Source organism: Haemaphysalis longicornis, unplaced genomic scaffold, assembly GCF_048455015.1.
Source record: "Haemaphysalis longicornis isolate Haplotype H1 unplaced genomic scaffold, Haemaphysalis longicornis Haplotype H1 scaffold_7, whole genome shotgun sequence".
Classification (NCBI taxonomy): domain Eukaryota; kingdom Metazoa; phylum Arthropoda; class Arachnida; order Ixodida; family Ixodidae; genus Haemaphysalis; species Haemaphysalis longicornis.
The window spans coordinates 192,255,827-192,278,541 of NW_027526422.1; the positions used below are offsets into that span (position 1 = coordinate 192,255,827).

General features: G+C 47.8%; 1 protein-coding gene across 1 annotated transcript in view; it reads right to left on the bottom strand.

Moving 5' to 3' along the window:
* LOC144145660 (uncharacterized) overlaps positions 1 to 22,394 on the bottom strand; it is a 59,287-nt gene extending 36,893 nt beyond the window's left edge. The window contains exons 1-2 of the mRNA XM_077677329.1: positions 22,133 to 22,394; positions 3,849 to 4,114 (exon numbers count right to left, since the gene is read on the bottom strand). Coding sequence (XP_077533455.1) covers positions 3,849 to 4,114; positions 22,133 to 22,140 — 274 coding nt within the window. The 5' untranslated portion in view covers positions 22,141 to 22,394. The remainder of the gene's footprint in view (positions 1 to 3,848; positions 4,115 to 22,132) is intronic.
* Positions 22,395 to 22,715: the final 321 nt, after the last annotated feature.

Here is a 22,715-nt window from a genome sequence, read left to right on the forward strand (position 1 = left end):
CTACAGCAACAAAGCGGGCGATTTCTGGCACAGACACTGCTGCTCTCACAAGCGGAGTGTAGCAGACGACAGCGGCGCGAATCCCTAAGCCGACGTCAGAGCCAGGGGGCGCCACTCAAACATCTCACCGCCAATTCTCGCGGCAGGGCGCTTTGCGCCAAACTCAACGAGCCAATCAGCACCCGAGTCCCGTGAGCGAGGTCACGTGAGCGAGGTCAGTGCTCTCCTCGGGGAGCTGGGCCGGCGCGGACAGCCGGCGAGCGCGCAGAAACGTTTTTCCCTGCTACACCGTCGGAGAGGGCGAGGACCGGTTTGAGCCACCGCCGCCGCCGCCTTTGAGCGCGCGCGCTCCCAGTAGTCTGGCCTCCAAAAAGCGGCGGCGTTCTTGCGCACGCGGCCCTGCGCACGCGCTGCGCCGCAAGTGAGGACGTACCTTTAGGGAATTGAGCCCCTGATCCAGTATTGTCGATCACGGCGACATCTCACTTTTCTTATAATCATTCGCTTCCCTTTAAACATGCAATGAATGGACTGCGTTTTGCAGCATAGCAAATAAGAAAACACGCTTGCTATGAACCCAAGGCACATTCGTGGAATGGGCGTAATTTTTTGCAAGGAATCGTGCGAGAGGGATTTCCACACTATAAAGCTGCTGAACAAATTCATAGTTATCGTCGCTGGCCGTTAGTATTACGTTCTGGCGCCTTGTATTTTTACTGGTAACCGGTTCCCGCATATAAGCTAGGATAGCTTAGTGGTGCTAGTAGCGTAAATGGTGTATTAAGACTTTACAAAATATTATTTCAGTAACATTGCCAATTTAATGTCTTGTCTGAACGCACTAAATTTCGGCAGAACATTTTCTGCGCGGCCAGGTGATGGTATGTTATCCTCGATTCTATATGGCGCCCTGCAGATCAAGGTTAGTTAACTACCGTCAATAAAACCCACGGCCAAACGAACGGGTTGATCAGGGACTCCTTTCTTTTCCCTCAGAGGCAGTGCAACATCTTTCTTCTGCCCGCGTCTTTGTTGCATGCATCAGAAGGTAGTTCACTGGCGTCATCAATTTTCGTTGAGCAACAAATTAGGAAAAAAATTGTGGTAAATTTCTCTGTCATAGAAATTCGTAGACACGAAAGTGAAATGTGCACCGGAATCTGCTGCTGAGCATGATTTGCGGGTTGGCGGGTTACTTGTGGGTGTGCTTGGCGAGCGACGTCCTGCTGGTGGGTCGATTCCGCAAAGATGTAGTTGCGTCATTTCCATGACGGATATGACGTCTGTAATATCTTGGTGTGTCCCAGCATAAAACACTCTCGTCTTAAAATATAAAATCCGAAAACGAACAACCATAAGTATAACGTACTCTAGAGTACTAAAGGTTGCGTCCCCGCCAGAAGGCTCTGTGTGCAGGAGTGCACCCTTTACAGGCAGCTTGCTTCGTTGTATTGGCGTCACTCCCGTGACGTAAATGAAATCTTCGGGTATCCAGGAATAAAATACTTTTGTGTTCAAATGGATAGAGTCAGTTGCTGAAAGACATTGTTAAGACGAGCTTCGAGGGTTGATGATTGGGCGCTCGCCCGGGGGGGGGGGGGGGGGGCGGTTGGGGGGGGGGGGGCTCCTCTGGTCCGGGAAGCCTTGGTCCACGGTGCATGCCGTGGCCCTCTCCACCAGGCTACGTTGGGTTGAGACGTCTGTGCTCGCCTGCCGCCCCGCCCACTGCTCGTACGTTGGGTGAGCGTTCGGGGTTAAAGGGGGTTTTCTGATATTCCCTACTATGCGGTGCAGGGAGCCAGGTTGGGGACGGAAATTACAGGCAGCGTATTAGAGGGTAGGGTACCTGGAATAGAGGAGACTGCCGTGGGTAAAAAAAGAATAATCGGCTGTCGACATTTGGACATAAGGTGGCGGGAAATGCCGTCATTCGTGACGGCACTGTGCTAGGATTTCTGTGCTCGTTTAAAGAAGAATAGGCTTCAGGAAGCGAAAGTGCTCAGTGTCTTCACTTTTTTAGTAACGGGCTGGTGAGTATGAAGGCGGGGAGCGGCTGTGCGGCCTCGTTTCCCTCGAAGGGCTCGTGCCCGGGGGTCCAGATGATGTGCTATCCATGCGCTGGTGCACCTTTTCAGAATTGTGAGAGCCACCGGTGATATGCGACCTAGCAGTAAGTTGCGGCGGGCGGCTTGGGAGTCGGCTATTACAGCAAGGTAACCATTCCCAGTCGTAGCGGCCAATGCGATAGCCCCGTCTTCTGATACTTCAAAAGATGTCGTGAAACGTGTAGTGTCAGTCAGTTCTGCACCGTTGGCGTCGCTGACGATCGCGGCATTGTCAGACTGTTGGGGGTACGAAGAGGCATCTGTGTACCCAGTAAAGGGGGAGTTCCGGAAGCGTTTTCTACGGGCTCGTATTCAGGCTGCTTCTCGGCGGGCCTTATTATAGATGGGGTCAGTATTTCTAGGAATGGGTGTGACTCTGGTAGACTGCGGGATGGCTAGAGGGATAGGCTGCTTAATTTCGCATTTCAGTAGAGTCCTGTAGCCTAGCACGGTAAGCGCAGCCCAGCGGGTTGGCGTGATGTAAAAATATTTCCGCTGCCGGGATCGTGAGTTGCGAAATACAAAACGTACACAGGCTGATTTTAACCTCTGCTGTAGTACAGGAATAAACAGCAACTTACGATGCATGAGTATATCCAAAAGGACTAAGACTCGTACCAAACCAACAAGCAAAAATTATTTGCGCCATAAAAGTATTGAAAGTTCAAAATGCAAAAAGTTACTCCATTGGTTTAAACGCTGCATTCATGGTGCTACAACAGCCGAATTCTGAGTTGTACTGCAGAGTTATCTCCCTGACTTTTGGGATTTTTAGTTTATGAATTCTTAGTGTATATTTCACGAGACACACAGTTTTGTTTCAGGCATTTGTTTCGTTTCGCCGTTAGAATTTCGGGAGGCATTGAGCAATCGCAATGGTTATTCCTATGTTTATGCCGCGCATCTGGCGACCTGAGGGTTGGAGCATAGAAGAACTACGCAACCTAAACATCACTTTAAATCAATCTGCGTGTATCGGTTTCGACTTCTGACGTTGGACCACAAAGCGTGCCGGTAGTTCTAATGTCAAGCTGTCGCATACTCCTGTCCCCTTTTCGCTGCTTTGCGCGATACGTTGGCTATATTTCGATCTGTGCATAGTTATCTCTTTCCATTCTCCCATGTAACGTGGCGTGGTCATTGCGAATGTTTGTCTGGTGCAAGCGTGCGTTTGCAGCCAACTTAAAATTCATAAAATCTTGCGGGCTTTCCTGCGCTACGGGAATCCCGGATAGCGAGGCACCTAATGCTTCAGAGAGTGTCACGCTTTAAAAGTACTTCCATGCCCAGAAATGTTTTTCAACACACTGATGCAGTGCGCATTTTCTACTTTTTCTACAAGTACTCTATACGCTACAAAATGCTTCTAAAATCACCAAAACAGTATATAATTACCAATTAGGCTGCACCGTTCTAAACGTTTGTTCGACGTCGTGCTATATTTCTTTTTTTATCGCTTGCGCCTTTATTGCCGCCTTTTATACAAAACCTCAGCTTTATAGCTGTAGCACCTAGTGCACGGCCAATTTATGGCCGTGCACTCACTGAATGAGCGCTCCGCAATAGCGAACCTATGAGCAGACGGCGGCGCGGGAGCAGACGATTTCCAGCTATAGCAGACACCACCTCTCGGGACACCTTGAAAGATTGCCGGACACTGCATGTGCCATTTGTGAATGATGGGAACGTTTCCTCTAGGCAATTCTGGCGCCGCCTAATGTGGCTTTCAGAGAAAAAACTCACCACAAGATTCGTCACCTGCTTGGAAGATGCTTGTAGGCCAGGCTGCGGCTTCACGGTTGGCGTCGAACAACCTCATGAAAGCCACGAAGAAGAATCCGGAGTTTGAGTGGGTGGCCGCCGTCAAGATTGTGGCCGCGCAGGCAAGCGCTGCTTTGTCCCAGCATCTGTCAGGCTTCGGTAAAGTCTTCGCAATAGCTGCCGGTAATGACGTCGTAGATCGAGCCTCGCCATTGGGAAACGCTGTAGTCGGGGTAATGTCATTGTTCCTGTCAACCGAAAACCAAAAGAGCGGTTGAGTGAGAAACTAAGTTTTGATACGGGATGAGAGCAACAAAAACCAAAACACATTTAAGACACGCATTGTGGTATCATATAGAGATGCCGAGCCAGTTTTATATAGTTGCCAGCTGATGAGGTAAGATTATCCCGTTGCTTGCATTTACAGCTTAGTGCAAAATGACTGAAATAAAGATGTTCTTACCACGCGCTCATATTTTCGGTATTTGCCACAGAACCTACGTGAATGATTGCCTAGAAACAGCGAATTGACTCGAGCGCATCAAAGTTGCCCTTCGTAGCTTGAAAAATTGTAGGATTTCATCGCCTCAGTAACGTGAATACTCTTGAATTTTATTTCTCCCTAACCAGGTGCAGTCACGCATCAACAGCTTTGGACACCAAGAATAGAGATGAGCTCGCCACAACCTGACGTTTGCACAGGATGACATTTTGAGACACTTGAATATGCCCAGCGGGCAATTATGTGCTAAATTTATTGATTCGTGTTCTGCAAAATCTAATTTTAGGATAAAAACTGCTGTCTCTGAGCGTTTTATTTCTCAAGTCTCCACGGCTCGCTGAAAGACATGAAGGGATACTGAGTAGGGCAAAAACACGCATAATGAACGCACGCAAGGTAAAAAAAATGACTCCTATATATAGTTCACCAAAGTTAATACATTTATTTCCTCATGTCAAGACTCTGTTTTCTCCCATCTTTTTCTTGCCCATACATTGGTTCACAAAATTTGAGTTGGTTTTTCTTTTTATAGCTTGCACCTGGCCTACCGACATAATTTTGCCGACAAATATGCTCTGGCGAATCAGAGCTGCGTCACATTTTGCAAACACAAATAACGCCTTCAAACTTAGAACATACAGCATACTTATACCCGCAATTAAAAAGAAAAACCATCGCCTTATGTTCCTCATTTGCGGGTGACTATCTGTCCAGAACGGCAGGCACGACAAAAGGTAACCCGTAAAAATACGCAGCATTTCTGGCCGTCTCAGCTCCTCACTGCAAGCTGAGCAAAAAAAAAAATGAAATCAATGGCGTCTTCTGCTGCGTGAGCGAACGAGTGCAAACGCACTACGGTGTACATTTCTAACGTCCATGGGCTCATAGTCGATTCCCCGCCAACTCAGCACTTCAAGTGGCTCTGGTTGACAGAATGGTGTATGAGGCGTGCGGGGACTAATATTTTTTCAGTTGTGGTCGTAAATGCGCCTAAGTATTTAAGGCGCCCCGCCGTAGCCGTTATCGTTCCCCCTCAAGGCCAGTGAATTGCCCGTAGCGTCCGTTCTGCTAGTGTTACGATTCAGTGGCAAATGCTTCGCCGGTACCCTGTGCACCCGTGATACAAGTTTGGTGCACTGCAATAAAGTTTCCTGTGTTGCGGTGAAGCCAGCTCCTGCTCGAACAGGTCTGCACTTATCAATGATGCCTGCCCTCGAGGTCTGTCGCCTGTGCCACCTAAACCGCCTCGCCAGCTGTGGCCGTGGCGCGCATGACTCATCGCCCCCACAACAAATCTCCGGCGAAGAATGCGCTGAATCGAATCCTGCACACCTCTCCGCTAATTTTAGGGACACTGTAACACTGCATCTAGGGAAGATGTGTTTAGAGTATTTGTACTGTTCTTTCCATGAGCAGTACGCAGGACACATTTTCGCCCGATGGGACTTTTCGTTATAAATTGTCGCCCTTCGGCGATGGAAGTCAGTACGTCGTCGGCATCGATTGAGACGTACTCCGCCTGACTCAAGTTTCAAGTACGCCACGCGGCTTCTCCTGTATCACCGGTGCTCTCTATTCGCCATGCCGTAAAGAAGTTAGGTTATGTATTGGCTTTTCGTCATGTGTAATGGAGGCACGTTTCCTGCTCGCCGCTCAATAACCATGCTACGACTACTTGACGAAGGTGACGAGGTCATTCCTGGGATGACTCCCCCATTTAACACTAGTGAGAAAAGAAGGCGCCTGGTTACGCCATAGCTGTAAATTAAACCAGCTCAACATGCTCACCAAAGATGGATGCTCATGGATGACAAGGATGACGACATGGCTTTGATAGATGCACATCAAAGAAAAACAGCAAATATTTTTTCATCCTACTTAGGATTGGGATGAATAAGGTATAGTTGACAGGCCGGCTTCCTTTAATCATTATCATTATTATCATCATCAACAACATCATAAAGGCCTCTCCCACAGATCTTCAATTATCCGGGCCTTGTTGTAATTGCGACAAATTTATTTCCGCAGAATTTGTGATCTCATCTGCCTATTTGACCTTGTGGTGCCCCGTGCCTTCTCTAGGGACCCACTCTGTTTCCCTTAATGACGAACGGTTATCTTGCCTTCGCATTACATGCCCTGCCTACACCCATTTCTTCTTAATTTATACCAATATGTCCTAACACGCGTTTGTTCCCTGACCCACTCCGATGTATTCTCGTTTCGAATGTTACGCCTCTAATCTTCCGTTCCATTGCACGCTGAGTCGTCCTCAACTTAAGCTGAACCCTTTTAGTGAGCCTCCAAGCTTCTGCCCCGTAGGGGAGTGCCGGTAATACGCAGCCGTCTTAGATTTTTTTAAGTAACAAAAGCTTAATCAGGGCTAGTTGGTTGAACATACTGAATAAATTTGAGGCGCTAAACAACGGGGACCAGAAGAAACAGGTAGACACAGACAAGGCGCCACTTGAGACGATAGGAAAGAGCCCAATGTAGAAGAAATATTAAGTAACAAAAAGCTTAATCAGGGCTAGTTGGTTGAACATACTGAATAAATTTGAGGCGCTAAACAACGACGACTTGTCTGTGTCTACCTGTTTCTTCTCGTCCCCGTTGTTTAGCGCCTCAAATTTATTCAGTAGATTTTCTTCTTTAAGGACAATGGTAGGCTGCCTTGACGAATTCATAGCGCAAAAAGAACGAGGACAGAGAGAGAACACACAACCCAGCGCAGCGCAGTGCCATTCATTGTTTCGGAATGCCTACAGAATGGCTACCGAACCCTGACGCATGGTTCGGATCCGGGGTAAATGCGAATATATCTACTTAGGTAGATAAATTAGCTTACAACTTCCACAACCTCGCCACCTATCTCATAACACTTTGGTCCCCCAAGGTTGCTGAGCCTTTAGTTTGCCGCTTATTAATTTCAGGCCCATCGTGACTCGGCTTGTTCAGTGCGGTAAGCATGCTTTGCAATTCGTCCCTCATGTTACTTAGCAATGCAACGTCATAAGGAAATCTGACGTTACTTACATATGCTCCATTAACGCTTACGGCCACCTGTTCCCAATTCAAGGTTGTGAATACCTCTTGTAAACACGTTGTGACTAACACTAGAAAGATTGTGTTTCCTTGTCTGACGCCCTTCCTTATCGGTATTTCACCGCTCTTCTTATGGAGAACGATAGTACCTGTGGAGCCATTGTAGATTTCCTGTACTTTTCTCGCGTAATGCTCGTGTACACACTGATTACAGAGTGCCTACATGACTGCTGAGGTTTCGACCAAGTCAAATGCCTTATCATAATCTATGAAAGCTATATCTGGAGGTTGAGTATATTCCGCGCATTTCTCTATCACCTGATTGCTCGTGTGAATATGGTGCAATGTTGAATAGGCTTTACGAAACCCTGCGTGTTGATTAGGTTGACTGAATTATAAGATTCCAGTAATTCTATTAGTGGTTACCTTGGTAAGTACTTTGTAGACGACTGACAGTAAGCTCATCGGCCTGTAATTTTTAAGTTTCTTCATATCTTTTTTCTTATAGATTAGGACGATGTTTTCGTTCTCTCGAGATTCCCGTACACTCGCGGTCATTTAGGCATTGGGCATACAAGTTTGACAGTTTTTCTAGTACAATTTTCCCAACATCCTTCAAGAGGTCTGCTGTCCGGCTTTAGTAAGCGTCAGAGCACTGGTATTATTTTAGACAAGAATAGTCTAACTTTGCAAACTTACGTTTCCAGCAGCCTTGACATGCTTCTATCTCGAGAAGTGCATGCTGGAATTTATACTATTTCTGGCATTTAGGTCGCGGAAAACTTACGGCAACGTTAGAGATGCTGCATTCAGGACCACTGCCGCCATGTGGAACCTTTCCATCTAAGCTTGCGCAAATCTGTCCCAGGATGCCTCGTTCACTCTGTAGGAAGCGGAGCCGTGGACTCGGTGAGGCGATGTGGCCCTCCTACATTTTATTGGGATGCGCAAGGCCCGGCCGGAACTGGAGTGGGAGCGGAGATGGCAAGCGACCGCCCAGGCGCTCGGTCGAATTCGATCTCCTCTCGCGGCGCGTGGCACTCCTGACGTGCCAGTCCACTGATGATGATAGTGGTGAAAGGATGTGGATGATGATAGTGGCGCTGATTGCGATCGCGATGATGCCGCTACAGGGCTCCCCCCTTAGCGCGTAGCGCGTTAAGATGACAGATGTATAACGGTTGAAAGATGTGGCGGTTGAAAGACAGATGAAAGATGTGGCGGGAAACAAACGATGTACAGGTATGCCAATTGGTGCGTTGTCAGGAAGAGTCCGTGGGCAGGCAGTGGTCAAGTGGCAGGGGTTGACTAACGGCACGGTCCTGGTTGTCGGCGAGGTAGCGTCCGGGATGTGGGGAAACCTCTGGTGGACGAGGCTGGGAGTGGGGGTTGGGACGGGTTGGCGGAGGGTGGAGCAGCCCCGAAGAAAGAGTGACGCCAACCGCGGCCGCTGCGTAGACAAGGCGATGTTTGCTGAATCGGCGTTCTACGCGCAGCCCTTTGTGACGAATGTCCGCTTGCGTTCGGCTGCTGGTACGAGCAAGTTTATAGCCTTGACGGCGACGTTTTAAGTACTGGTTCGGGTGCCGCCTCGTGGCGTGGGTTCGAGGCGCCCAAGACCCGGAATGGCGATGATGGGCCCAAAACAGCAGTCGCCGTTGACAGTGCGTGTATGAACGGTGCTGTGCAGGACCGCGCTGATGGCTCGTTGGAATGTGCCTCAGGAGTGCTCGTGATGCAGCTTGTTTTGGCGGCAGGTGCTTAGGGCGATGTCGGTGCCGCTTGGCGGAAGCACGCTGAACTGGTGGCGACATCGAGCCGTTACGCACTTGGGCGCGTGCTGCCGGAGCGTTGGGCTTTGTGAGCGCTTGCTGGTCGTGGACGCGAGGAAGCTCTTGCAACGCATGCAGCTGCGCTGTAGCCGTAGATGCCTTGTCAACGGTCTCTTCAACAAGGATTTGGGTGTGTTCTAAAGGTTGGGAAGCCGGAACGTTGTCGGCATGGTTAGCGGCTTCACTACCTTTAGATTTCGGCTTAGGCGTTTAAGGCGTCACTATGAGAGACGTCAGTTCGTTTGCGTTGGCTTTGGATGCCACGACGTACGTCTCACGTGAGCCATGCTGTGACTGCAGCGGAGCAGGGCAGTCTGTCAACTTAGCGGGGCATATGACGAGCGATGGTGGTGTAGCGGGTGACGAGGTTGGAACGGATTTCCTGGTAACACCGGAAAATAGCTCACCAGAGCCCTCGCATGAGGCGGTAGAAGGGGCCGAGGCGGGCTGTGACTGGTGGGTTTCGGTGACGTCGTCTGCTACAAGTGTCGTCGGTGGCGTCGGTGTAGGGGCGGCTGCCGCGCTGGAGGTGGCGTCTAGGTGGCCGATACTAGTGGCCGCGGACGAAGGCGATGGCGCAGAGGGTACAATGAGCGGCTGCGGTGTGTGCGGAGAGCGTGCGTGTACCTCCTCTGGTGCGGGCCGAAACAGGTCGTCCGTGAGGCCGTAGTGCGCGAGCACGGCAGCGCGAAGGTCATCGTAGGGGGTGGCGCTGGGCGGTGGGAGGACGAGGACGTAGCGGAGCTCTAACGGAAGCGTCTCCCAGAGGATGGAGTTCTTCAGAGGCTGTACAGTGACGTGGTTGAGCAAGAGGGTAGCCTCGAACTTGAAGAACCATCCTCTGAGGTGCCGTGGCTCGAACACTGGTATCAGTGGGTTCCCCCACGTCACCATGTCGGTGTGCCGCTGGCCGGGGATCACGTCCGGGTCACCACTTGTAGGAAGCGGAGCCGTGGACTCGGTGAGGCGATGTGGCCCTCCTACATTTTATTGGGGTGCGCAAGGCCCGGCCGGAACTGGAGTGGGAGCGGAGATGGCAAGCGACCGCCCAGGCGCTCGGTCGAATTCGATCTCCTCTCGCGGCGCGTGGCACTGCTGACGTGCCAGTCCACTGATGATGATAGTTGTGAAAGGATGTGGATGATGATAGTGGCGCTGATTGCGATCGCGATGATGCCGCTACAACTCGATTCGATGAATCGCTGGCAAACAGCCCTTTTAACCACTCTGACTGTAAATAATAAATGACGTAAAATTCACTGCACCATTCTGCGTCAGCTTCAAATCCATCAAACGGTGACTTTGGCGACGCTTCGCCCATGCGACCTTGTTGGTAAATGCTATGTAGCGGCCCTACGCGACGTGGTTGGTAAATGCTATGTATGTCTTAAACAGTATACAGTTTGGAGCCTTAGTTACCCCTTTTTCGCGTTTTCATGCCTTGACCCTAGCCGGGTGGCGTCTATTATCAATGTCTAAGATCAATGACTTCATCGTAATTTAGCTTCTTTTAAAAACACAACACGAATTTCTTCGTCCTTGTCCCGCCTAGCGCCAGCAATGTTCCGAGCCCTGAACCTTCTTCTTTGGTGTACACGCCCACATTTACTCGCCAGCCGCAGTCATTCTTTGTTATTCCCACCAACCCTTCTTAATTGGATGGCGTCATTTCAGGTACAAAAGCGAGTGCTCCTGGCCTAGATAAAATTATTCGGAAACATGTGAAATTGATTTGTCCATTCGTTCTTGCGATCATGTTTTCAATCTTGTCTTCAAAATCGGTGTGTTCCTAAGCATCTTTAAACAGGCTAAAGTTGCTTCGGCCTTCAAAAAAGGCGACCTGACGCAAATAGAAAATTGCCTACCCATTTCTATCATTTCATTTCTGGACAAAATGCTTGAAAGGTCATCGAAAGAAGATTGTTAAAGTACTATGAAAAATAATATGGTAAAGTCAGTCAATTCGGCTTGCGACCTGGCCATTTAACACGCGAGGCTTTGGCATGTATGGTCGACAGCATTAAATAATTTATTGACAAAGTAAATTATGCTCTCTTGGTTTCGTTGACTTATTCATTCATTCATTCATTCATTCAGTGTACCCCTAAAGGCCCTCTCCCGAGGGTATTACATAGGGGGGAGGGGGGCAAGACAGCATTACACAAAAATTACTAACAAAAATACAAAACGCATTATAACCAGTAATTAGTCGCAACGAAGGGAAGAAACAATAAATACAACCTACAGCCATAGCGCGTAGGTTAAGAATTCGATAGCGTAGGTTAAGAATTCGGTAGGTTAAGAATTCGGTTAAGAATTCGATCTTAAGAATTCGATAGCCTTGATCACAATATCCTTTTCAGCAAACTTGTGTTGTACGGATCAACTCGACCACCACTTCTACTGTTGCAAAGCTACTTGCGTGATAGTCAGCAAATTGATTCTTTAAGTGGAATTTTTTCGCTCTGCTTATACCGGCAAAGGTGTCTCCCCCAAGGCTCGGTTTAAGGTCCGCTCTTATTTCTAGCTCACGTAAATGACTTAGCCCAGTGCCTCACGCTCTCGAAACGAATTCTATGGCCGGTATTCAATGGCGTGGAATGCATGCAGGCAACCATGCGAGTGCGCTGCCATATCTGTGGCCAAGCGTCTGTTGCTAGGCGACGTTGTGCGCACGGCCCCCAGATCAGGCAGCCCTCTTCTCCTCAATGCAACCGTGTGAGTGCGCCGTCACTCGTTACGTTGGGCTCCGCGGGATGGCGGTACTTGTCCATATCTGTGGCGCATCGGCCATGTCTGTGGCCGTTTCCAGTGTTGCCAAGCGAAGAAATTGACCGCTAAACTTTTCAGCGAATACCATCTATACACCGACAATACCACCATCTTTTTAGGCAGTGCTATTAATTTAAGATTTTTAAAGTGACCTATATATATATTCCATTGAAAATTGGTGTGCTAACAACACGCTACTTATTACCTCGTCCAAATCGCCTCTAATGGTTTTTCCCTCTCCCAATAAAAAATTGCAGACAAATCGTTGCCTGCATATAGGTCCCAATCCCATCCCTCTGCGGAATCAAACGCCCTTTTTAGGTGTAGTTGTAGACACTCGAGGTTGCAATGCAATATTACCTCCATAGATCGTATAAGAGCTTCCCGGTCGACTAACCTGTTTATGGAGAAACGCATTAGTTTTTAGACAGGACGCCATAGGTCCAACTAAGAAAGCTTTTGCGTTAAAAGCACCATGACGATAGTAATGTGGGGACACATCTGTACCACATAAGGCCTGCTGGAGACATGGTTGCCCACGGAAGTATTTCCGCTGAATAACATGCAAACTAACACAAATATGCCGCACAGCGAACAGGAAGGCAACTGCTCGCCGCGGGTTAAACCACAGTCTGCCGACACCACCACAACCATTACGACACTGGATTAGGTACCCGCCAGTCATATCTATCTGGAATTGTCAAGGCATCGTCGAATGGCATTTGGATGACGTTCTCATTACGGAAGATGACAAAATTATGACCGACCTACCGTTGAACATAGGAGACTGCGTACGTTGAAATAAAACATGATTTCGCATTTCCACACGCACGGGGCACTAAGTGTCGGGAAATGTTTCACTGCTTCTATGCCAATAATGTTCGCAACGGTTTTGAACCCTGTATTTTCTCAGTTTTTTAACAATACATAATACAAAGCATTGGAAACATACAAAAGAAGACAGCTTTGAAGTAACCAAAAAAAAACAGTTTCTTCGTAGCTTTGCACGAACATTTGCTTAGAAAATGGAAAACTACTTTTAACTTTTCATAAAAAAGTAATTACATTCGATCACAGTATGTACTATTATGAGCAATATGAAAGGGAACACAGGAACGCGTGGCAAACAGCCTCGAAGCAGACTCGGAGCGATACGAGGATGGCGCTGTGAATACCAAAGGGGGAAAGGAGGGCGCTCTTCCACTAACTGTTGGCACTCCCACCACGCTGGCATTTCAACAAAGCAGCAGCTTACGTCATTTCGCCGATAATATGGTATCGTCAGACAACTGATAAGACGAACGGCGGGAATGGGAACAGTTGTTAGAACAGCATCCCCCTTACCACTTTGTTTCCGACGGCGGCCGCTGCGTATCACTTACAGCTGGGTCTGAGGGTGTTTTCGGCGCGTTCCTGTGTTCCCTTTCATATTGCTCGTAATAGTACATTCAACCTCCATTCGCCTGTACATCCTTTTTTTTGTTGTTTCTTTAGCCGTCGGGTCATAACAAGTCTAATAAACCATAGATATTCTTTTTTCTATCTTGGCATCTTTGCGGCATCACGCGTTCCCACCGCGCTGTTATTTGCAGCTCAATGCAATGAGACAAACAATAGCATTTTCATGGCAACCGTTTAAATAATTTTTACTTTATTACCATTCACATTAACTAAAACCTTCATGTAACTTGTCTTTACGGTATTTATTACTGTTGTGCTATGTCTGTTTTTTGGAAAAAACATAAAATCATTGCTTGAAACTGTCTCCTGTAGCTATGGTTGGAATAGTTCTACGCAGGCCGGTATTAGCGGACGCATTTCATGTCAATATACCTTTTAGTATTTTGCCCAAAAAAGAGGAGCCAAATGAGACGCGGTACTGTAAAATACATACACGTCAGGCTTCGGGAAAATATTTTTCCAGAACGTAAAGCCATAATGGAAGAACGTAAAGCCATAAATTCGCATAATGGCCGTTCTTCGTCGCACAGACACTGCTTGTCTTGTGCCTCTCTCAAAACGCGATATCCTTGACAGCGACACCAACAATAGGGTGGCGTATATTCCCACTCACCGCGTCAGGCAAACAGGACGGGGGAAAAAAACGTATTTTGCCACCGGACGTACTGTTACTCCCGTAATTTCAATGTTCAAAATGCTCTTGTATGTATCTAAAAAGAGTTTCTAAGTGTAAAGCCGTACCGCAATCCGCAAGTCAAACCTTTGTCGGCTGGAAGTATCAGTAGGTGTACCTACTCGTCTCGCCTTCCTTCCGCCTTTTGCGAGGGTCCAGTGGATTTCAGTTTGTTTTCAACTCAATTACTTCAATTGTATTCCCTTTGCGCTGTATGCCATCTCTCTGGTACACTGAATTTTTGACCTACTCTGTCTCCTAATACTTTTTCCTCAAAACTGCTTTGTTAAATCTAAATCATCCATTGGGAACCATCAGATACTAATCAATGATCTAGTTTGGTAACGAAATGTGCACTTATTTTCCGAAACCATAACTATTACTTAAAAAAATACGAGCGTGTAATAATGTTCCACACGCATTTCTCGTAATTCTAGTGCTAGCTATTTCTTATCGTTGCGTAATTTGTGTTTCGTGTAAACATGCCCAATAAATATAGATTGGCCTTTTTTAATCTAGAACACTAACACGGCTAATAGTGGGAGATTTACAATTTACTGTCAGCACTAATAGAAACCATCTTCTTGCCACTCGTTGAATTCCGTGGCTGTTTTTACGAGTAAAGTATGCATCTGCATCAGCAAAGCATCGTAAATACGCAAATGTGCAGAGCTGTATGAAGAGGTCAAGCGTTCGCTGAAAGGGTATACCTTCCATTCGAAGTCTGGATTTTGTGTCTCAGACCATGCACCCATTACGCCGAAACCTATAGTGAAATCTTCGCCCAAGTATAGAAGAATTCCGGTTCATCCAAAGAAGAAGCAACACCTAATCCGACGATGTGAAACCTCATTACCATCGTCTTTTTTGTGTCAGCTTCAGCCACGCTAACGAACACACCTCATAGGGCGCGTACGATCACTTACTGCAATTCCTCGTGCGCCAAAAATGCCCCTGGAGAGATTCCCCAAAGAGACCGCATCTCAGCTAGCCTGGTTTTACGGGAGAGAAAGCCATATGCATAAAAAATATTCTCTTGATAGTCACAATAAATGGAATCCTCACGAACAACCATCGCGAGCATTCTTAGAGGTTTCGATGATGCCCGCCACTTTCCGAGGCCCAGCCCTTAGTGGGCTGAAGTTCTATGGCAGTTCTGGAGCAGGGTCGTAGGAAAGCTGATGAACGGGCGACGCAGAACGTGAAGGTAGAGGGAAACGGAAGCGTTAAAGGGGCACTGACACAAAATTTTGAAGGCGAGATAACTGCGGAGATAGATTGGTGGGAACACATATACATCATCTGCAAAATATCAGCGGCAAATACAGCCTAGAGCATATTTAAAATCACTTTTAAAGTGTGCGAAACGCAACCGAGCAGCCAGCAGAGGCCACGCGCAATCGACATCCCGAGGATATTGTGTAAATAAACAACATCCAAACACGTCACGAGTTTGTGTTTGCCGATTCGGCCCTGCCGGCGTTTTTCGCCGGCTCGCCCGGCTCGCCGCTCCAATCGGAGGGCCGGAGGGCGGAGCTTCTGCTCTCGAGAACGAACGACCCGATCGTTGGCGGCGGAGGCGCCGTGATTTCGTCAGCTCATCGGACAGCTGGCCGCGACCAAAGTTCTACAGCGATTCCAGACACTCTGTTTCTATTACTGTTTATTACCATTGGATGCGAAAACGCGCCGGAGGCACGAAAAGCCCCCTGAGCTAGCCGCACGGTCGCTGTGCAGGCGGCGGCCACGGCCGCGAAGTGGCCCAGGCCGGCGCAGGTAGCTCGAGTGATAGCTTGTTACCGCTGCACGAAATCGTCCCCAAGTCCCGACCATGGTGGCTTACATGAGAAAGGAGTTAATGATGCGATGGCGGGTTGCATTAAAAATTGTCATCTGCACCGCTTACGAGAGCGGCACTCGAATATCCGCCGCTGTGCTAAGCCGAGCACATCTGTAGGCGGACCGGCCGTCTGCTCCCAGCGCGCGTCTTGCCACCCACCGTCTCGAGCGTCACGCGCCGTTCTTTAGCCGCGGTAGCATTTGCACTCGCAGCGCCTGCGTCACATCCATGGTCGCTTTTAAAGACGATAGTCTTTCTTAGGCTACTTAAACCCAGAAATTTTGGTCTGTCTGTAGTATGTCTGTCCGTCTGTCCGTCTGTGACTCGATTCAGCCACCCTTCCAACATAAAACAATGACTGCGCAATAGTCTTGTATAGTCACAGCTAAATGTGCCCGTCTAAGTCTGGTGTAATGCTCATACTTGTCAATATTGTTGAAGAACAACAAGATATTACGCATATATAAGACAACAAAATAATACAGAAGTGATATTTGCAGCGTTCCTTTATAAAAATCGTACATGTTTGATTTTGGCGAGATTAAATACTTCATCAACTGAAGAAAAAAATATCACTCCGCCGTCGCCTGCTGTCGCCCGCGCCATATAGCTTCCGGCGGCATTTGGAGAAATCAAGTGGCAAGAGTTACGAAACGTTCCACTAGACAGGTTCCACGTCTGCTTAGAACGCACGTGGACTAGGGAAACGCGGTTCTATAAACGTTGAAGTAGGGTGCCTCGATTCACACGCGTCTTCGCCGTACGGCAGCGTTGGCATCGAGACGCCCGGTTTGTAGCAGTGGAACGCGGGAAAGTTAAAATGATTGAAGCAAACCTTTCGCGTCTTTACCTTGGAAAGAGCGCGACGCAACAGGAACAACATGAGAGGTGAGCGGGAAAGCGAAGCGAGGCATTTACTTGGCAAAATTCGATAAAGACTATCGTCTTTTAAAGACATTTGCAACGAAAGGAGCAGATACGCGGCCAATTTTTTAATTAAGCGCCTCACGAGATCAGTACGTGGGGGCATTCGCAGAAACTGCCGTCGATGCGGATTCGACAGTGCTACGGCGGCTCTACTGTGTGATATCCCTCCGACGGTCACGTGGTCAGCTTTGTTCACACAAAATCCACAAAATCCATCGTTTCGCGGCACTCGCTGAAACCGAAACTGCGACTGCCCGCATTCAAAATACCTCTAAATAAACAACCGTCGCACGCTGAAGCAAATGAGGTTTCTACAGGTTATAAGTAGGTCACTAGCTTCTTATCGCAACAAAAAAAAAACAAGATGCAAAATTTTTGTGTCAGTGCCCCTTTAAGGGAAAGCAGGCCGCGGCCGCACGTCCAATACGGGCAGCTTTCAGACGTGAAGGTATCGACTGGGTCGGGCAGCATTCTTCGGGCGATCATTAGCGAGCAGAACGTGCTTACGATGCTTCTGTATATGGCAAGCGAGCGGAACAAGCTTCAGGAGCTGTGAGGAAGCGTGCCAAGTCAGGAGGGTGGCAGCCGCAAAGTTTAACCGAACGTTCGATACCGGATCAACCGAAGTTCCAACAAGGATATCACCTTTACATTCTTGCAATGTTCAAACGTCCACCATTTTTTTCATCCCGAAGCCTTAATCTTTACGGTTTACGCACCTAGGTTATGTTCGAAAACTTCTAGTGCAAAAAAGTTGAAGTTGCTCGAGCCGACGAGCGTGAAAAACCGGCTCGCGTGCCAGGAAAGGAAAACAGCAGTGCAGGGAGAAGGCTGGAGGAGAGCCCAGAGAAAGGGATACGCAGCGCGTGCCGGTAAACGAATACAGTAGCCGATTGTTTTTTCGGACTCCGGAAATTCGGACTTGCTGGATACTTCTGACTTCTCCGAGGAACCGCGAGTTGTCCCGTAGGAGTAATGACTCACGGATATTCCGGACTGCCTTTTTATTCTGACTATTTTTCGTTCCCCTCCAGGTCCGAAAAATCGCCCGGCTACTGTAGATGGAGAGCCAGCGGAATGACGTTACCCCGGTGCTCGCAAAGGGCCTGATCATGTTGTGACGGGTGCTCCCGCAAAGTTCAGCAGCAGATACAACAGCAGATCAACAGGAGGCTACTGGCAACTACAAGCAAGCGGAACGAGCTTCGGAGGATGCTGTGAAGGGGCTGCTTAATAAGTGGTGACAGGCACCCGCAAAGTTAAAAAGAATGTTCATTAGAGTTTAAACAGAAGGTCCAACCAGTCTTTCGCGTTGGCACGTTTAGAAAGATTTCAGCGTCATCTGTAATTTTAGGTTGAAGACCAGAGCGCACGCGGTAGGTCCACCCTAGATACAATGGGAAGAAACCCAAAGTATAAGAAATGCAAATATGAGTGCGTTCTTTATTTGTTTATTGTAGTCCCAGTGTCTCTCCATAGGCGCGCATCCTATGAATTAGGCAATTGCAAAAGTCATTCCAGTCAACCAAAAATGTAGCATACATTCCCCTTATTTCCCGACCGATTACGCTAACTTAAGCAAGTTGCATTCCTGGTCGACCTCATGCACGCCCTAATCACGCATCTTCTATGTTGCAACAACTTTTTTTTCACCTGTCACAACACAGCTTCACGAAACGCCTTCCTTGTAACATACAAGTGCCTACATTTTTTTTATGAACTACCCTCCAATCTTCACACAAACCTTAGCACCGACGCTATATCTTTCAACTTTTTAAAAGCTACTGAAAAGCGTCCGATACTCACCTACTAATATGGCTTTCAAATTTAACCTCTTGCAGTAGTACTAACGTTGATCGAGGGGTTCAAAATTAACGGCTTACATCACGTCAATATAAAGGGACACTGAAGTGAATTTGCAAAGCTCCCGGTTTTGCTTGCACTGCGTAGACTGGCTCAAATTACCACACTTTTCATCGTTCATCCGGTTGATAAGTCGGTAATTATGTTATGAAGCGGGGAAAAAAACTACCATGCGCGGTCTCTGGCCGCCACACCAACTAAAGGTTGTGACGACAGGAGGAGATGCACCTTGATTGGTCGATATCCAAGGTTAGCATTCAAACAAGTTTCGGTTTCGGTTCTGTAAAACAACATTCTTGACATCCGACTGCATCGCTGGATGGGCATTCTCAATATATCAGTAATCGTACCGCGCTTCTGCTATGTTGTCGGCTCTAAAATCCCTAAGATAAGCCTCCCAGGATCGCTTGGAATCGTAGCAATCACTTGCCTAGGCCTACGAAGTGGACGAACGCCCTCCGCGTCACCGCAGACGCTCATATACCATGCCCTTTTCCCGCATATTCGGAGCTTGCCTCACTCATGCCTGTATAGTAAAAATCGCGTTCGCACCAGGCCAAGGGTCTGCTGATTCTGGCCTGTGCCCACTACCCGCAAGCAGTCGGTGCTTCTGGCAACAGCACGCCAACAAGAACTGCTAGTGCGTCGGTGTAGGTCTGCGCGCGTTCTGCGTAATCGCTCGTGGAGTAGTGAACGTTACGGCACAAAAATGGTGAACTCAGTTTAGAAAACATCGGCCGCAAACAAAAAAATCAGCTTACAAAAAAAAAGCATGTACCCTCGGGGATTCGAATTTGCGACTTGCAAAACAATCCTAGCGCTTCAGACCACTCCGCCACGAGCCAGCGTGGCCGCAGTTGGATATATAGGGTATAAAATGTGCAACCACTTTACACTTTTATTTAGCTTTATCATTTGAAGTACTTTAGGTGACTATTTGTCATATAGCGCCCGTGCAGTAAGCGTCTCCCAAACTTCCACAATATCTCAGGTCTAGCAATCGTATTTCTTGGACGGAAAAGCGTTCGCAGATGTGCGGTCGTGCTGCTGACCGCTGTGCTTGTTCAACCAGCGCAAAGAAGTGCTTCCTGCTCCCTAGTTTTGCGCTGTACAGTAAAAGTTGCAGTTGATTTTATTTCTTTTGTACCTATATTGACTTCGCTGACTCTTCTGCCGCCTTCAAGTGGCCTCAGATTTTCCTACTAGCGTACAGGTCAGCGAAGCGTCACTTGTGCACTTGTGCAGCGCTTGTGTGTAGTGACCCGGACTCGGAGCTTGATACAGTGTACAAACTATATAGTAAAGTAAAGAAAGGCACATTCTTCCATTCACCAACGTGCTGTGGCTTAGTTTTACCTGAGCGAGCGAATTGCGACGACCCGTCGGCGGCCGGCGGACTAAACGCTGGGCCGACTGACTCTGTCGGAAGGACGGCGAGCCGTGCAGTAGCGCAGCCAATTGCCAGCTCATCTCCTCCTGACGCCACACGAAAACACCACAGAAAATGTGCGAGGGTACAGAGAGGAGGACAGCATTTTCGAATTGATTTTTCTAGTAAATAAATTCTCGTAAACGCGCTCAGAGTGGTGGAAACATGGCCTATGGACTCCGGACTACAATTTGCGCTAGTAATCCCGCAATGTTTACAAATCACTTCAGTGTCCCTTTAACAATTATGACTCGTGTTTCCTACAACTAAACTTAACCCCTAGGTAAAGGCTGGATACGCCATGTGGGCAGATCGCCACATTTTTCCTGCCGATTGTGTTTTGTACTGTTCAGATAATAACCAGCATAACCAGAGGACTTTTAAGAAATATCTTGTTCTGGTTGCAGGAAAGCTGAGATTTCTGTCGAACGATGCCTCACCCCAATCTACCCTAATCTATACAAATACTACATCCTTTTAACCGACATCTTGTTTGTAGTTTCTGCTACGCCTTTTTAACGTCACAGTTGAGCACTTGCACACGTTCTAAAAGGTCGTGTCACATTGTAAAGCAATAAACTCTAAAAACTTCTTACCCCTAATACCGTACCATGTTCCAATATAGCTGTGGGTTTCCTAGACGTCGCCTTCGAAATGGTGCCGAGCATAATGGGCTAATTGGCTATGAATCGCTTGGTGATTTCACAATACAATACGCCTCTCATATGTCCACCCACACCTGCTATATCTTACCGTCTGGTTAGGGACTGCTCGTTGTCGAGCAGCAAGTTACGTTCGTTCTTCGTACTCGCGTTATAGCTTGTTATTAGACGCGAAATATCTTGCTGTACCTCTGCGTCGCCCCATTGCTAGTATCCGACCCTTACGTAACTTTTGTCATGTTTACATCGGACTACCGCTGACACTATTACTTCCGCACGCACATATATCACCTATAACTTTTAATGGTCATTCCCCCTATGTTTATATTACTACTTTTCCCTTTTCGTTTTTTCTCAACCACCTCGTAAGGTGATTCGCCGTCCGCCAAAATGCAATATACGTAGCTTGGGCAAAATATTTAGCAACAACCTAACAACTACATTCTTACTGCTATCTTATTCTCCATCTGATGCGTATTGACTTTGAACCCCTCCTCATAAAATATTCCCTTCCAGGCGATTTTTCGAAAATAAAACAGACCTAAACTGAAAGTTAGAAAGCTGTGGAGTTGTTAGGATAACGTGCTCGTCTGGAATCTCGAATGCCCCGGATAGCACACCAACCACGCCCAAGTATACGTTTTCTTCTTCAGCCAATTACCCCGGTTTTCTTGCCTTCAGCCATCAGTGATTTCGTGTACTGTCAGTAAGCCACAGTCACCATATTTTTCACTCACGGAACAATAACGCTTTCTACCAGTGGGTTTGTTTAGAGTACGGTTTACAAGAGATTTTGTTGCGTCAAACCACATCTGTTTCAAGTGGGCGTTCGCGACTCGGGTATACTACAACACTAGAAAGGGGCCTGGAGCCAGCATTTTACCCGGCGGACATATATTAGCATGTGCAGAGCCCTAGGAAAAGGGACTATCAGAACATTTTTAACAGATTCACCTGACAACCGAAAGCTAGTAACCATGTGCAATAAAATGAGATACTAGTACAATAACGTAATTCCAAAGAAAACTTTACAACGAAAGTTCACCCCATGCACCGTTGAAGTAGCCCGTGAAAAAGTGGGGCAAGGGGAACCGATGCACTGCTCGAAGTGTCTCCATGCCCGGTTCTCAGCAAAGCGGAGGTCACGCTCCCTAGTACAGGATGGTTTACTTTTATCCCTGGTAACGATTGGATACCAGTGTGCCCGCGACAGGCAGAGCGCGGCATATTGTCCGTGATGAGGGAAATTTGGAGACTCACACTGCCATGGCTGAGGCTGCTTCGAACAGATTTTGCCCACAAGATGCCAGTAAGACCTCTCCAGATCTTGGGACTCGAGAGCCTGATAAGCTTCAGGCCTGTCACGCGGACGCGATGCTCCTCGATTCCACTCTGGCCACAGCTGCGACAAATCCGCTCTCTTCAGGCATGCATTCTAGCTCTTAACCTTCCAATCTTCGCCAAGTAGTCAGATACAATGGAGCTTGCAAAACTCCACCTAACCTTACTATGTTCCCATTGCCCTCGCCTGTGCGAATGCCATTTTGCTATTTCCGACAATCCGAAACAAATTCTCGTCTCACATATGCTGATTGCCGCGTTGGCGTATCCGGTGTCTCGTAAAATCAGGTGGAGCATGTCCGGTGGCTTCATAATCGTCGAAGAGGACTTCAAAACTAGACATTGCTTCAGATGTGTTTCCCACACACAGTCCTTTTGCTCTTATGTAGTGGATATGATTGATAGCACCAACAGATGTGGAAAACAACATCACGTGCTTTAAAGCACCGCAAAAATCACCTGCGCAAACCGCACTCAACGTTTATGGGTGTAGTGAGAAACA